The following is a 14,892-nucleotide window of genomic DNA, read 5'->3' on the forward strand; positions in this document are numbered from 1 at the left end:
GCCCCGGCCCCGCCCCCCGACGCGCCAGCCTGGCCTCCCTGCTCTCCGCACTCGCCCGCTCTTCTCCGCGCGAGGAAGCCCTGCGCATGGCTGGAAATTTTTTTCTGGGTCTTCACTAAAGCAAGATGGGCCGCGGTACCCAGCTCTTTCAGATAAAGATGGAGGAGAGGGCTAGAGGGTCTAGACTGTGAGTGAAGAGATGGCCTTCCTCCTCCTCACTCCTCCCCACTCCCTTCCCGGCGAGAGGGCTACACAGTGATTTACAGACGTATCCTTCCCTAACCCATCCGGAAAGTTTTGGGTAGCAAAGTATTTTAGTTCGGAAAAAAAAAATTAACGTCAGGTTTAGGGATAAAATTATGCCGTTCCCAAATGCGAATGGGGAATCTCTTTATCTAATTTAGACTGGAGGGGGCGGGGTTGTGGGAGGGGAATGGTGCATCTGCTAGAAGGAGCGGGGGTGAGTGGTGGGGCCGGGGAAGTACGGTAGCGTTTAGGAGAGTGTCCAGTCCCCTGTTGGAGGGAGGGCCCACCGGCCGGGCCCTTCTACCCCTCCCTTCCCAGTTGCCAGAATGGAAAATTCATGGAGTCCAGGTTAGCCCAGGTCAACAAACTTTTATTGCCATTTCTGGGTCCCCCAGCCCCAGCAAGATCCCTGCTTACACTGTAGAAATACTGAGCTAGCTCTGGTGCGGAGGAATGGGGGGCGGGGGGGTGTTACCTCTCTTTCTCTGCACACTGCCAAGGTTAAAAAAAAGAAACCCACTTACTGGAGAGCGAGGGCCATACAGGGGTGCAGTTCAAGGGGACGTATGGCTCAGTCCCACCTCTGCTGGCTGCAGAAGATAGAGACCATGGTTCCAGACATTTTTTAAAGGAGGGGAGACGGGGTGAATTTGGCTGCTCGTTGAACCCCTTGCAGTTGCTGCCACGTTTCCATGGAAACGAGGGAGGGGCAGGATGTAGCTCACTCTGACTACCTGGGAGGATGGCAGCACAGGCAGTTAATAAATACAGGGTCTTCCTCTCCTCCCCAGCACCTACGACTGTCCCCAGCCGACCCCCACGCTCATTGCCTGCTCCACTCCCTCCCCTTCTGGAGCTGGTATCATGCCAACCGGACTCCAGGCAGGGCGCACTGGCAACAGCCAGAATGCGAGTATGCGCAGCAAGCTCAGTGGCAGCCCCAGCAGGTCTGTCAGTTGCAGTGCTTCGGTGGAAAGCCTGTTGCCCCCACAACTCTGTGCGACTGCTCTGCTCAAGCATCTCTGCTCAGACAATACAAGAACAGAAACCCAAATGGTGGAGGGTAGAAAGAATACAAAATAACAATGCTGAGAGCTAGGATGGGGAGAGGAGGCACATCCTTCCCAGACTTGAGCCACCTGTGTACCCTGCCTTCTGGCGTCTGGAGTTTGCTTCTTGCCACTGGGCCGTCACTTGTGGGGCTGGAACCCAAATCTCCATTTGGTGCTGACAGCTGTAACCACTGCCGTTGGTTGATGAGGCTCGCCTGTTGCCCTAACGAGGAGGTGCAGGATGGATTCTCAGTACCATGGGTCAGCCCGGTGCTGCTGGTTGTAGAGCTGTAGTTTGATCTGATCTTTGATCTGACTCACGAGGATCATGGACAGCAGGATTCCCACCAGCTGGGAAAGGTGAGAAGGAATTGGGTCCTCAGCAATGAGTGATGCCTTTGTTTTCTCTGACTCAATCTTCCCAGTGCAGTCGGCACCATCACATCTCCTACCCTTCAGTAACGTTAGTGCCTGACACTAACTGAGCCCCAGGTGCCCTCCCCAAAACAAAGGAGTCTTTACAGAATTGTGGGACCACAGTTTTACAGGGTAAGTTACCTGGGGGATGGCCAGGCCCAGTGCCACACCACCAAGTACGAAGAGGTTGCTGTGTATCCAGTTGACCAATCTGTCAATACAGCCATTGGTGTAGATGACTTTACTAGCTTCCAAGTAGTCAAGGGCCTGCATACCTTGGCCGCACATGGTGTTGATCACTGCCTGGGAAGAGAGTTGAAAAGCCAAGTGGGACTCCCATTCCAATAACTTTTTCTTAGGGGCCCTAGCTGATGGGCTTCCCACCCTTCCTAAACTCCTAAATTGTTAGAGAATATATGTGGAGGATGCTATGTTGGAAGTTGCTAAATGCAGACTTCCCTTCCTTTGAGACGTCTGAGTCCAGTTCTCCTTGCCTTAGAGACCTGTGCCTTCTGAAACCCCAAGTGGGCTACAGGAGTGCAAGATAACAGAGCCATCAGATTGGAGTGAAGAAAAACATCTGACAGCTGTCCAACAAAATTGACTGGCTAAACCAGGGGATGGAGATTCCCAATAGCAGCTGCCCTAATCAGAAAGTAACTCAGATCACTGCAGGAGGAAATGAGGTGGGATGTGTGCACACCTGGTTGGGGGTAGGCAAGCAACAGGAGTAAGGCACAGAGCAGCGCTCACGGCTGGGGTTGTCTTCCGAACAGTTGAAGTACATGTTCAGGGACCAGTCCTTGTAGGAAATTCCTCCACAGCAGCCGAACTGCAACAAAGCCCACCACAGGGGTTAAAATTACCACCCCCATCCCCACACTGAGGTGACAAGGGGAACTCTCAGAGCAACCAAAAGTCTATGGCAAGCTTGCACTTGTAAGTTCACGTTGTGTTGAAACACAACCTGGAACCTGGAGCTCAAGTTTCTTAGTGACCTTCCCCTGAAGAAGTTTTCTCTTCTTAATTTCTATCATTTTATATGTCTTGTTATAACTTGTATATATATTTTGTTTTACACACTCAACTATGAGCTCCTTGAGGGCAGTTTCTGGTTTTGCAGTCCTGTATAGCATAGAGCTTCGCAAAAGTATATGTTCCAAAAATACTGGCTGAAATAAAGCATCAGTGCTACAAACATTTGCCTTAATATAGAGGAAGCACAGGAGGAGATTCTTCAATATTGTGGGCCCATAATTACACCATGAAAGCAAACGGGATCCAAGTCAAGAGTGTTGCACCGGGCTTCCCTGGTGGCGCAGTGGTTGAGAGTCCGCCTGCCGATGCAGGGGACACGGGTTCGTGTCCCGGTCCGGGAAGATCCCACATGCCGCGGAGCGGCTGGGCCCGTGAGCCATGGCCGCTGAGCCTGCGTGTCCGGAGCCTGTGCTCCGCAACGGGAGAGGCCACAACAGTAAGAGGCCCACACACCGCAAAAAACAAAAAAAACAAAAAAAAAAGAGTGTTGCACCAAGCGAAGGGGAACTCAGCTCTGGTCTCAAAAGCACTTTTGTTTCAAATTTAAGTTCTGACTCATGGCAGCATTATTCACAATAGGCAAAAGGTAGAAGTGACCCAAGTGTACATCAAAAGATAAATGAATCAGCGAAGCGCGGTATATACGTATGATGGAATATTATTCAGCCTTATAAAGGAAGGAGTTTTGGCGCATCCCACAACATGGATGAATCCTGAAGACATGCTAAGTGAAACAAGCCAGTCGCAAAAGGACAAATACAGTATTCATAGAGACAGAAATTCATAGAGATAGAACACAGAATGGTGGTTGCCAGGAGCTAGGGGGAGGGGGAAAATGGAGAGTTAGTGTTTAATGGGGTACAGAGTTTCAGTGTGGGAAGAAAGTTTTGGAGATGGACGGTGATGAGGGTTGTACAACAATGTGAATGTACTTAGTGCTACAGATCTGTACACTTAAAAATGGTAAATTTGATATTATGTACATTTTGCCATAATTTTAAAAATCTGACTTTTGAATTGGTAATATTAAAAAATCTGCCCAGTTCCCCCTCCCACTGTAAGTAACCACTTATAATGGTTTCCTTCATATCCTTCCAGATTCCTTTTGCAAACATGAATACATATTCTTTCCTCTCTTTTTTTACACAATTGGTAGATTACTATATATACTGTTCTTTGCCCTTAAAAGTACTTTTGTTTGTTTTTGCGGTACGCGGGCCTCTCACTGCCGTGGTCTCTCCCGTTGCAGAGCACAGGCTCTGGACGCGCAGGCTCAGCGGCCATGGCTCACGGGCCTAGCTGCTCCGCGGCATGTGGGATCTTCCCGGACCGGGGCACGAACCCGCGTCCCCTGCATCGGCAGGCGGACTCCCAAACACCGCGCCACCAGGGAAGCCCTTAAAAGTACTTTTAAAGCTATGTGGGTTTTTTTTGCCAGACCCCTTCCCAGAATCCATTACCCAGCAGGTGATGAGGGTGAGGTGTCTCTTGGGATGGCATTAACTGTTGCCCACAGCTTCCTGGACCAGTAGATGACCCCCCTCTTAGCCCATACCTTCTTCTGGCCAAAATCAATGAGGTTCTGCAGGTCCAAGTCATCTCGGTAGTGCACAATGGCGTTATTGATGATCTCACTCACTTTCCCCCGCGCCTGCCAGAAACACAAGGAGGGAATCAGAACACAGGACTAACCCCTAACCAGCTCCTCCCTGCAGAAATAGCAATAGACAGTGGTCATCCTTCTTTATTTAAGTCAGCCTTGAAATCAGAACCACGTCCTAGTGATGGAAGATGGCCAATTCCGAAGCCTGTGCACCTCTGGGCCCTCAGGAACCTGTGGGCAAGAAAAATGCTGGTCCTGCTATTGCCTCTTCTCAGAGCCACATCTCAAGTTAATCCAATATTTATCTATCTCTGAATATTATTACACAAAATACTTGTTGACTGATGCAAAGCAGCGAAACTAGTGTGTGTGTGTGTGTGTGTGTGTGTGTGTGTGTGTGTGTGTGTGTGTCCAGGGGCAGTGGGGCGGGGAGTATTTAGTAGAAAAGGACTTGCTGAGCTGAGGCACTGACCTCTAGTGGACATAAGAGAATTGCATCTCTTTAGACTCAAAACAGATCTGTATCGTATTAGGATTTTACTAAGCCCGAAGGACTAGGACATTCTGAATTAACTCAGTGGCTCTCAAATTCATAGTTCTACCATGGTCTCTTCCTTCCTGCTTCATTACTTTTCTCAAAGTTTCCTATCCATAGTCCTATACTCTGCCCCTGGTAATCATTTGCCCTTTGGGAAAGAAATTCTGGTTCTTAATTAAAAGGGCTGTCACTGAATGGCAGACCACTCCCAGATATGGTAAGAGCTGTTCAAAGTGTTGTTTACTTCCCCCTTTTCTTACTTTCGTTTATCCCAATAAATAATTTTTAAAAGAAACAAAAGGCTCTTCACGTTGTCTGTGGTTCACTTGATAAGTGAATTTTACTCAATCATTTGCCGTTAAAGTTTACAGACTATTTTAACTTTTGGTTCATAGAATTTACCTCCCTGTTGGCCTCTCAGACTGTCAGAGGAAAACACCTTACAATCTTGAAATGCTCTTTAAATATGGCAACTTTAAAGGCCATAGGGCTTAGTCGCTCCGCGGCATGTGGGATCTTCCCGGACTAGGGCTTAGAACCCGTGTCCCCTGCACTAGCAGGCGGACTCCCAACCACTGCGCCACCAGGGAAGCCCCCTATTTTAACTTTTGGTTCATAGAATTTACCTCCCTGTTGGCCTCTCAGACTGTCAGAGGAAAACACCTTACAATCTTGAAATGCTCTTTAAATATGGCAACTTTAAAGGCCATTCATTCATCCCTAAGGATAATCTTTCAGAGGCCGATCCTTCTCAGGGGAAGGACCACTGTGGTTAATTAGGCTAAGCACGGGCAGGAACCTTCCCTTCCTCCCTCTGGTTCACAGCTGAGGAGGCCCCGTGACTCTCAGTGTTACCTTGTCTGAGAATACGAAGCCCAGGACCCCGGCTGCCAGCTGTAGCAGGAACACGATGGTGAGACAGAGGGAGAACTGTGGGGAGCAGGCGGAAAAAGGAGGCAGTCTGTTACCATGCTGGGCAGTAGTTCTTCCCAGGACCACGGCGAGTACTGGGGGTCCACGGGGCACTTTCTCCTAGGTGCCCCACACACAGGAAAGGCAGCTGCCTCTGGGACGCTGTCCTGGGGGTGGTCACCCTGTGCTGGGTCACCTGGGCTGAGCTCTACAGTGAGGAGTGGACAGCACAGACCTTGGGGGCATTGAGGGACAAAGGAAACTGAAAGGTTTCAGGAATGAGAGGCACGTGGAGGAGAGAGGCCAGGGCATTTCTGGGGGCGCCCCTGACCACTCACCGTCTGCAGGAGGCAGATGTTCTCCCGGAGAGAGCCAATGCAGCCGCAGAAGGTGAGCAGGAACATAAGGATGCCCACCACGATCAGCAGGATGGCTGGGTCCACGGCCAGGCAGGCCAGTGCTGCTTCTGGGGGAAGGGGCTGTCTCTCAGTCTGAGTCTGGTGCCGGTGGAGGGGGGTACCAGGGAGGGGTGGGGTGCCCCCAAAACTGCCCTCCTCCCCTGGTGGGGGATTCTCCAGTGTGGCTGGGGGAAGGTTACAGGAAGCAGTACTGCCCTCCCATGGGGAGAAAACAAAGGGCCCAGAAGGGCTTGTGGCGTTTAATTTGAGAAACTAACAAAAAGTAAGAGCCTTTATTCCCAGGCTTAAGAGAGGAGGGACCACTTTCGCTCCAGAAAAGAATCAGAATGGCATTAGGCTCATTGGCTTTGCAGATTCCGTTTCCTGGAGACTTTGTGCAGAGGAATAGGAATGGAGGTTGAGTTACTCCAGAACAGAGCGAAGGAAGGGCTACAGCCCCCGATTACTCTTTGCACCCAGAAGCCTACCTTCTTCCTTAGACACTTCCTAAGCCTAAAATGCAGGCAGATCTCAGAAGACTCGTGGGAGCTCAGGGAAATCCAGGTGAACTGGCTTGGATGGCCTGATGGAGTAAGCCTCTAGGATTTGGCTAGAGGGTGGCTGCCCCCTATAGCTCCATAGCTTATGTGGGAAGGAGGGCTGAAAGACCAGGGCTGAAAGAGGCAGCGAAGAGTCGTGGGGAGATGCACGGGGACCTACAGCTCACCTGCGTGCTTCATCAGCCGAGCGTAGACTCCCACGGCAACCATCACCATGGAAATCACCTGTGGAGACAGGGAAGGAGCCACACTCTGAGGTTTTGGAAACCAGGGAGCCCTGATAGCCGTCAGTAACCTTAAGGCAGAGTAGGAGGAGGACGACTCTTCCTGGACCCAGAAATGAGCATCTTTTTCCTCCCTGGTGATACTATTGATAGAATCTGTCAGTGCTTTACCTCCATGAAAAGCTTATACCAAGATTATCTCATTTAATCCTCACAACACAGTTATCTTGTGAGGCAGCTATTATACCCATTTTACAGGTGAGGAAATTAAGGCAATGCAAGGTTAAAACAGAATAGCAGGGGCTTCCCTGGTGGCGCAGTGGTTGAGAGTCCGCCTGCCGATGCAGGGGACAGGGGTTCGTGCCCCGGTCCGATGAAAAACATGAGCTTCGGAGTGAGCTGAACCTGGGTCTGTGCCGGACAACTCTCCGAGCCTCAGTTTGTGTATCTGAAGATGGTAATTTAAAACAACTACATTTAATAAGATTACTGTGAAAATGAAATAAAAGAATGCATGGAAAGCATTTAACACGATGCCTGATAATAAATATTATCTATCATTACTAAGGATTAACTTGCCCAGGGTCACACAGAAACTATGAAGTTCTGAATTTGAATCCAGCTACATCAAAGGGGAGGTCTTAAAGCTGAAGCAGGCCTGGGTAGATGCTAGATGCTGCCAGGTCTCTAACCCTCTTGGAGGTCAATATGGTGTCAAATGCAAGAATGAAAGTACAAACCAGTGTGAAAGAATGCGTGGGTGTAAAACAGCAGAACTACCCTGCAAAGGAAACTTTTTAAACCCTGATTCCAGTGTGGAACAGAGAAGTTTAGACCTTTCAAACTTCCTGGCTTCTGCCTCAGAGAACAAACCCATCCGAGACCACCAGCGCTCCCTAAAGGGGCCTTCTCTATGCCCCGCTCTACGCCTCCAGGAGTGCAGGGTGGCCCAGTGTGCACATCCTTCGGTCACCCTTCCTTTGTGCCCAGTTCCCAGGCTGGTGCTAAGAAGCAGCTGGCTATCACCATGGCAATAGCGGGGGCCAAGCTCTGGCTGGAGGGAGTTCTCAGCAGCAGGGACTTGACCAACTCAGTGGTGAAGGAGAGGGCTGGCTGCACTCCACTGTCCGGCAAGACAGAGACCATCTTGGGGCTTTGGTGGGAGAAGGGAATTGAGCACCCATTAGCAGGTAACAGGGTCAGACTAGCCCCTCAGTAGAGAGACATTCTCCTTGGGAAACTCTACCAGCTGGTGCATTCAGCAGGAAATGGGAAACCCTTGTCTAAAACCGCACCTTTCAGGACTCTTCTCGGCTTGTACACACAGCCCCTTCTCCTCGGTCCCCAATCATTTGACGCCGCCTCTGACTCGGGGCCAGACGTGTGACGTGCTGGCCCTCACACTCTTTGTCCAGGAGAGAGGGAGCTGCTTGCAGAAAGAGCTGTGTGAGGGGCTGCAGGTGCCAGCTGGCTTCTTGTCCCACAGCACAGCCAGGCTCAGGGAGCAAGGGGGAGTTGGCGGGAGGCAAGGAAACCACACAACGGAGACCCCGGTTACCCCACGGGCCTGGAAGCACAAGCCCTTTGCCAGAGTGATCGGGCATCTCTGTCTGCCCTTTAAAACTCACCACAGCCAATTACGGTTCTGAATATCACTTTACTGAATCATTAAAAAATATGTATCTGCTCTTTATTTCTGTTGCTCCCAGGCTCCTCACTGTTTTGTCACATGTTAAATTTTCACTAAGGTGTATAACTTTCCACAAAGACGGTCTCTGATTAAATCCTAACACAGCTAAAACAAGAAAGGAAAAGTAAACAGATGCCATGTGTCACAGGGTAACTTCATTCCATGGGTGGGCTTGTAATTATAGCAGTTGCTCTGTCTCCATCTGTGGTAGGTAGAACAGCGTCCTCCCAAAGATGTCCATTCCTAATTCCCAGAACCTGTGAATATGTAACCTTACACGGCCAGAGGGGCTTTGCCAATGTGATTAAGTTAAGGACCTTGCAACTGGGGAGATTATCCCAGTTGGCCCAATATAATCACAAGGGACCTTATAAGGGGGAGGCAGGAGGGTCTGAGTCAGAGGAGGAGATATGTATGACAACAGAAGCAGAGGCTGGAGTATGTGCCGTAAGCTGAAGAACGTGAACAGCCTCTTGGAGAAGGCAAGCAAATAGATTCTTACCTAGCACCTCCAGAAGGAACCATTCCTGCTGACATCTTGGTTTTTGCTCAGTGAGACCTGTTTTGGACTTCTGACCTCCAGAACTATGAGAAAACTAATCTGTGTTACATTAAACCATTCAGTTTGTGGCAATTTGTTACAGCAGTAATAGGAAACTAATATACTGTCCAAATCCAATTCATCAGCTGTTATGTAGGAGATACTCTGAGGACTGCAAAGATGAGCAAGATGTGGTCCCTGCCCTTAAGGAGGTGTATCTGTTACACGGGAGGGGGCAAGGGCATCTAGGGCCTAATGCAGTGCTTCTTAACCTTGGCTGCCATTAGAATGGGGGGCACGGAGTAGAACCTAAAAACTCCTGATGCCTAGGCTGCACCCCAAACCCAGGATACCAGAATTTCTGGCTTTAGAACCCAGGCAACAGTGTTTCTGAATGCATACCAGGCGATTCCAACATGCAGTCAAGTTCGAGAACCACAAGCCTAAAGCACACTCAGCCAGGGATCTAGGGCGGGTAGGTGCTGGCTATGTGAGAAACAAGACTAAGACATTAATATTCTCATTAATATTTAATATGATCATTAATGATACTGCTCACCTGGAACTCACTAGCTAACTCTAAAATTCTGCATTTCTGTCATGGATCTGCCTCTTTACCCTGCAGTCAGCCTTGCCCTTTCACACTTCTATTCCTGCCCACATCTCCCACCCTGAATTCCTCAAAGCTGCTGCCATTCCAAAGTTAGTGCCGCTGCTGTTAATAGCATAACATTTTAGAGCGAGTAGAAGCTTAGAAACGAACTCAGCCACTCACCAATTTTTTTACAGATGAGGCCAAAAGAGGGAAGTGATATTTGACCAAGTGCACATGGGTGCAGTGGCAATATTTGGACTAAACCCCATTTCCAGTCTCAAGTCGGGTACTGTCTACAATATATCAGTCCTTGCTACAAAATCTTATGACACCCTACAATATCACCAACGATCTCCTTTCATGATGGGAATGGAGATAAAGATACTTCTCTTCCTAGAATAGCTTTTCATATTCTGGCTAGAAGGAAGCCTTGCTGGAAACTTTCAAAAGCTAGACAGTTTTTAAAATAGCTGAGTCCAGCCAAAGGCATGTTCTTGAAGAGTTGTCAATCAAATTATATAAAATAATTTGCACGCACCAGTACCTTTATCCTTATGTAAGGTGAGTAATCACCTTATAAAGAAAATAGCCATCCCCTGGGCTCCTTGGAGAAATGGCTGATCCCAGGACTGGGGTGGGAAATAGATAAGTCCGGAGCATCTTGTGATGTCAGAAGGTAAGGAAATGCTCAAAAACAAACAAAAACAAAACCCCACATTTGTGTGGCTATGCCAAAGAGACATCAAAATAAAAGAGTATGGAGTTGCTACCCCAAATATAAAATAAATACCCATGAGTCCATACTGATATAAATGACTTAATAAATAGGGGAGAAAAGACAAAACCCCCACGCAGAAGAATCCCAAATATTTTATGGAGGTACTGCACTGTCAAGAAGGTGGCCCATAACTCCCCATTTCCAAGTGTGGGCGGCACATAGTAACTTCCTTCCAAAGAGAACAGTATGGAAAAGGGGGGAAAAGATTAACTTTACAGTGGAGAAGCCTGACTACCTCAGCCAGGTGATCAAGGTCAACATCAACAGAGGTCATTGATATATGAGATTACGTGATGAAAATGGCACTTCCCTTCTGTGCTCTTCCTTCCCCAAACCCATAACCCCAGTATAACCATGAGAAAACATCAGGCAAGTTCCAATAGAGGGACATTTTACAAAATGTCTGACCAGTATTCCTGAAAACTATCAAAGTCATCAAAAACAAGGAAATTCTGAGAAACTGCCACAGCCAACAAAAACCTAAGGAGACATGACAACTAAATGAAGTTCAATATCCTGGATGGGATCCTGGAACACAAAAAGGGCATTAAGTAAAAATAAGGAAATCTGAATAAAGTACGAACCTTAATGATAATGCCATTAATTGTAACAAATGTATCATACTCATGTAAGATGTTAATAATAAGACACACTGGATGTGGGATATATGGCAAGTCGCTGTACCATCTTCTCAAAAGTTTATGCAAAACTAACACTGTCCTAAAAAATGAAATCTATTTAAAAAATAGTCAATTTGTTAGTCTTGTAAATCCACACTTTTTAATATCATATTTTCTTAAACTGGGATTCACTTGCATGCAATTTTACAACCTTTAATCAGGGTGATTTCTGCTTACACCAAAACATATGGCAGTGGATCTTAAAACTGTTCAGATGACAAGGCACTAACAGTGCTCTGCTGGTGTACTCGATACGATCTTGACATATCAGATTCTTTTTGAAGCTTTAATATGCTACTACTGCTATCTAATTTACAGTCATATTTAACTTTCCCCAATTATCCCAATAATGTCCTTTATAACTGGTTTTATTTCCCCTTTCTTCTGGTTCAGGATCCAGTCAAGGATCATGCATTTAGTGATCAAGTCTCCTTTAGCCTGGAACAGTTTCACAGCTTTTTTTCTTTTCTTTGTTTTTGGTTTTTCAAGACACGGACTTTTAAAAAATCGTGGTAAAATACACATACCACAAAATTACCCATTTTAAAGTGTACAGTTCAGTGGCCTTAAGTATATGCATACTGCTATGCAACCACCACCACTACCAGGTTCCAGGACATTTTCATCACCCCAAATATAAACACTGTACCCATTAAATGGTCACTCCCATTCCCTCCACTCCTCCAACCCCTGGCAACCACTTTGTCTCTATGGTTTTGCCTATTCTGCACATTTTCTATAAATGGAATACATAATATGTGGCTCTTTGTGCCTGCCTTCTTTCACTTAGCATAATGTTTTCAAGATTCATCCATGTTGTAGCATGTAAGAGTACTTCAATACCTTTTATGGCCTAATAATATCCCATGGTATGGATAGACCCCAATTTGTTTATCCATTCATCCACTGATGGACATTTGGGTTGTTTCCACCTTTTGGCTGTTGTGAATAGTGTTGCTATGAATATCCATGTACAAGTTTTTGTTTGAATACCTGTTTTCAGTTCTCTTGGGTATAGACCCAGGAGTGGAACTGCCAGGTCATATGGTAATTCTATGTTTAATTTTTTAAGGAGCTGCCAAACTTTTTTCACAGAAGCTGCACCATTCCACATTCCCACCAGCAATGTACAGGGTTCCAACTTCTCCATATCCTTGCCAACACATGTTCTGATATTTTTTGACACTGAAATTTTTTTTGGTAAGTCCAGGCCAGTTGTTTGGCTTAATGTCCCTCAATTTGGATGTCAGATTGTTTCTTCCCAATTAGATTCAGACGACTTTTTTTTTTTTTTTTTTTTTTTTTTTTTTTACGCCACCAGGGAAGCCCCAGACGACATATTTTTGACAGGAATATTACACAGATAACGTGTCCTTCTCAATGTGTCATGTGAGGAAGCATGACATACTAATTTCTATCATAGAAATAAGGAACAATTTTACTAACAGGTGATTCAGCTGTTAGACGTATGTCTCTGCATCTCATAAAATAATATGGCGATATTCTAAATAGTTTCCTAGTTTTCCATAATGTTTGTTGCTACTTGTCTTTGCACTTGGTGGCAGATAAGCAGCTGCTGTCTTGGAGAGAAGATGGGAGAAAACAGAAAATGGAGAAAAGTCTTTCCGTTATCTTGACTTTTTTTTCTGTAAATCAGGAAAAGACAGTTATGATTTGATGTGAGGAAAACCCTTATTCTAGCCCCTAGGACACTACTTCACAGCCATCAATACTAAGAGATAAGTGGTTACAGGGCCCCAAGTTGAGGTCCTGAACGAGAGCTCTTCTCCTGGCTCTAATGCTCAAATGCCGATAATTACAGGCAAATTAGCTCTCGGAATCCATTTCCACTGGATTGTACCTTAAGACCAATGCGGTGTGAAAAGCTCTGAGGAGTGGACCTAGGGAAGGTCCTTAAAGACAACAGTGGAGTCTCTGTTCCTATGATATATAGGAAACTTCTTTTAAAACTATAAAATATAAAGATGCCACTAATCGTCGTCTCCCTCTGGCTAACAGTAGGAATGTGAGCAAGGGTGTTCAAGGCTGAAGGAAGTCAGGCTCAGGGTTGGCCCTTACCTAGACTCAATCCCCACCTAGTTGCCACTCGTCAGGAGGAGCAGTAATCCTAGCTCTCCAAGTCCATCCCCAAAAGGTGAATTGGCTCTAGGAGCCAATTCTAACAACGATGTTACAGCTACCTTTTGTTGAGTGCTAAGGGCCAGGCACTGGACTAACCACTACGTAACCAGTATGTATACTGTGGCCACAACCCCAAGAGAGTGTTAGGGTCTCCACTTTACAGAACTGATGCTGGGCGAATGCACTCAGTGAATGAGTGGCTAAAGAGGGACTGGAATGTAGGTCCACATGGCTCCAGAGCCTTATGACCTCGGTCACATGGCTGCCTCCCTCTCTGGCTCCTACCAGGACACAGATGTATTCACGTCCAGGCATCACGTGAGGTGGGGAGGAGCTGCCTGCAGTTATCTTGGGTGAGCAGTGGGTAATCTCCAGACTGGGCGGGGCTGAGGCAGGGGTAAGTAAAACAGCATCAGGAAGGCCCTGCAGGACCCAGAGGGAAGTCCCTGGAACGGCTCCTGAAAGAGGCAGATGGGGCATCACCACCCAGGGCCCGCCAACCACCGAGAGAAAGCCCGGCCTGTCCGCCTTCCACATTCTAAAGTCCAGTCTGCATGAACTGGGTGGATCTGTCTCAGGGTCCTCACCTCTTCTTTGGAATAAATCTTTTTCCTGTTCTTTTGAAGGTGGCGGTGGGGGACAGCTGAGAGTAGAGTGATTCCCTGCATGGGAATCAAAACACTGTCCCTTCCCAGAGGGACACTGGGAGGGAGGGGTCTGTACCTCCAGCTTCTCAGTCCTTCCTATCCTTATTTCTGGATGAAGTCAAAGAAATCACATCCTGCTAGCCCTAAAGTAGGGCCTCCTCTGTCACTGCCCAGGATCTGCACACACTGGTCCTACAGTGGTCATCCTGGCACCACCATTGTTCCTGGGTTTCTGAAGTGGCAACTGTCTGTCTGAAACTGGTTCTTGGCCTTCTCCCTCTGGATAGGATGGAATTGTCCTGCTGGAGTAGAGGAGTCCACAGGGCTCTTTCCTCTCCAATGTCTGGGCCAACCCTTTAGCTCCTTCCTTAGGCCATGGCTGGTTTTGGTTTTCCAAGGCTATAAATGAGGAAGGAAAGTTCACAAGTGCTCAAAATTGTATAAACAAGCAAACTCACAGCCTGGAGTTACCAGCCTGACACACAGCCTGCTATCGAGACTCTAAGAGATGCTTTTCTTTTATTCTTTTTAAACGCTGCTTGAAGTTTATGATTTTCTACTTGGTACAAGGCAAACAGAGCTATCTGGGGAGTTAAGAAGGTATGCATGTGACTTGACAGCAAAGTGTGTGGTTCTTGTCTTCATTCTTGGTATCGTTGTTGTTGTTTTTATAAAAATAATGTGATAGGGACTTCCCTGGTGGCGCAGTGGTTAAGAATCCGGCTGCCAATGAAGGGTACACAGGTTCAAGCCCTGGTCTGGGAAGATCCCACATGCCGCAGACCAACTAAGCCCGTGCGCCACAGCTACTGAGCCTGCGCTCCAGAGCCC

At 47.3% G+C, this 14,892-nt stretch overlaps 1 protein-coding gene across 2 annotated transcripts in view; it reads right to left on the reverse strand.

The window, feature by feature from the left end:
• Nucleotides 1-595: 595 nt before the first annotated feature.
• Nucleotides 596-14,892, reverse strand: part of TSPAN33 (tetraspanin 33) — a 16,986-nt gene continuing 2,689 nt past the window's right edge. The window contains exons 2-8 of one of the 2 annotated variants that reach the window (XM_024763108.1): nucleotides 6,932-6,989; nucleotides 6,145-6,272; nucleotides 5,750-5,824; nucleotides 4,309-4,404; nucleotides 2,419-2,547; nucleotides 1,857-2,018; nucleotides 596-1,649 (exon numbers count right to left, since the gene is read on the reverse strand). In XM_024763108.1, coding sequence (XP_024618876.1) covers nucleotides 1,548-1,649; nucleotides 1,857-2,018; nucleotides 2,419-2,547; nucleotides 4,309-4,404; nucleotides 5,750-5,824; nucleotides 6,145-6,272; nucleotides 6,932-6,989 — 750 coding nt within the window. In that variant the 3' untranslated portion in view covers nucleotides 596-1,547. The remainder of the gene's footprint in view (nucleotides 1,650-1,856; nucleotides 2,019-2,418; nucleotides 2,548-4,308; nucleotides 4,405-5,749; nucleotides 5,825-6,144; nucleotides 6,273-6,931; nucleotides 6,990-14,892) is intronic. The other variant, XM_024763114.1, reaches the window with a different exon arrangement.

This window comes from Neophocaena asiaeorientalis, unplaced genomic scaffold (assembly GCF_003031525.2).
Source record: "Neophocaena asiaeorientalis asiaeorientalis breed wild unplaced genomic scaffold, Neophocaena_asiaeorientalis_V1.1 scaffold681, whole genome shotgun sequence".
Classification (NCBI taxonomy): Eukaryota; Metazoa; Chordata; class Mammalia; order Artiodactyla; family Phocoenidae; genus Neophocaena; species Neophocaena asiaeorientalis.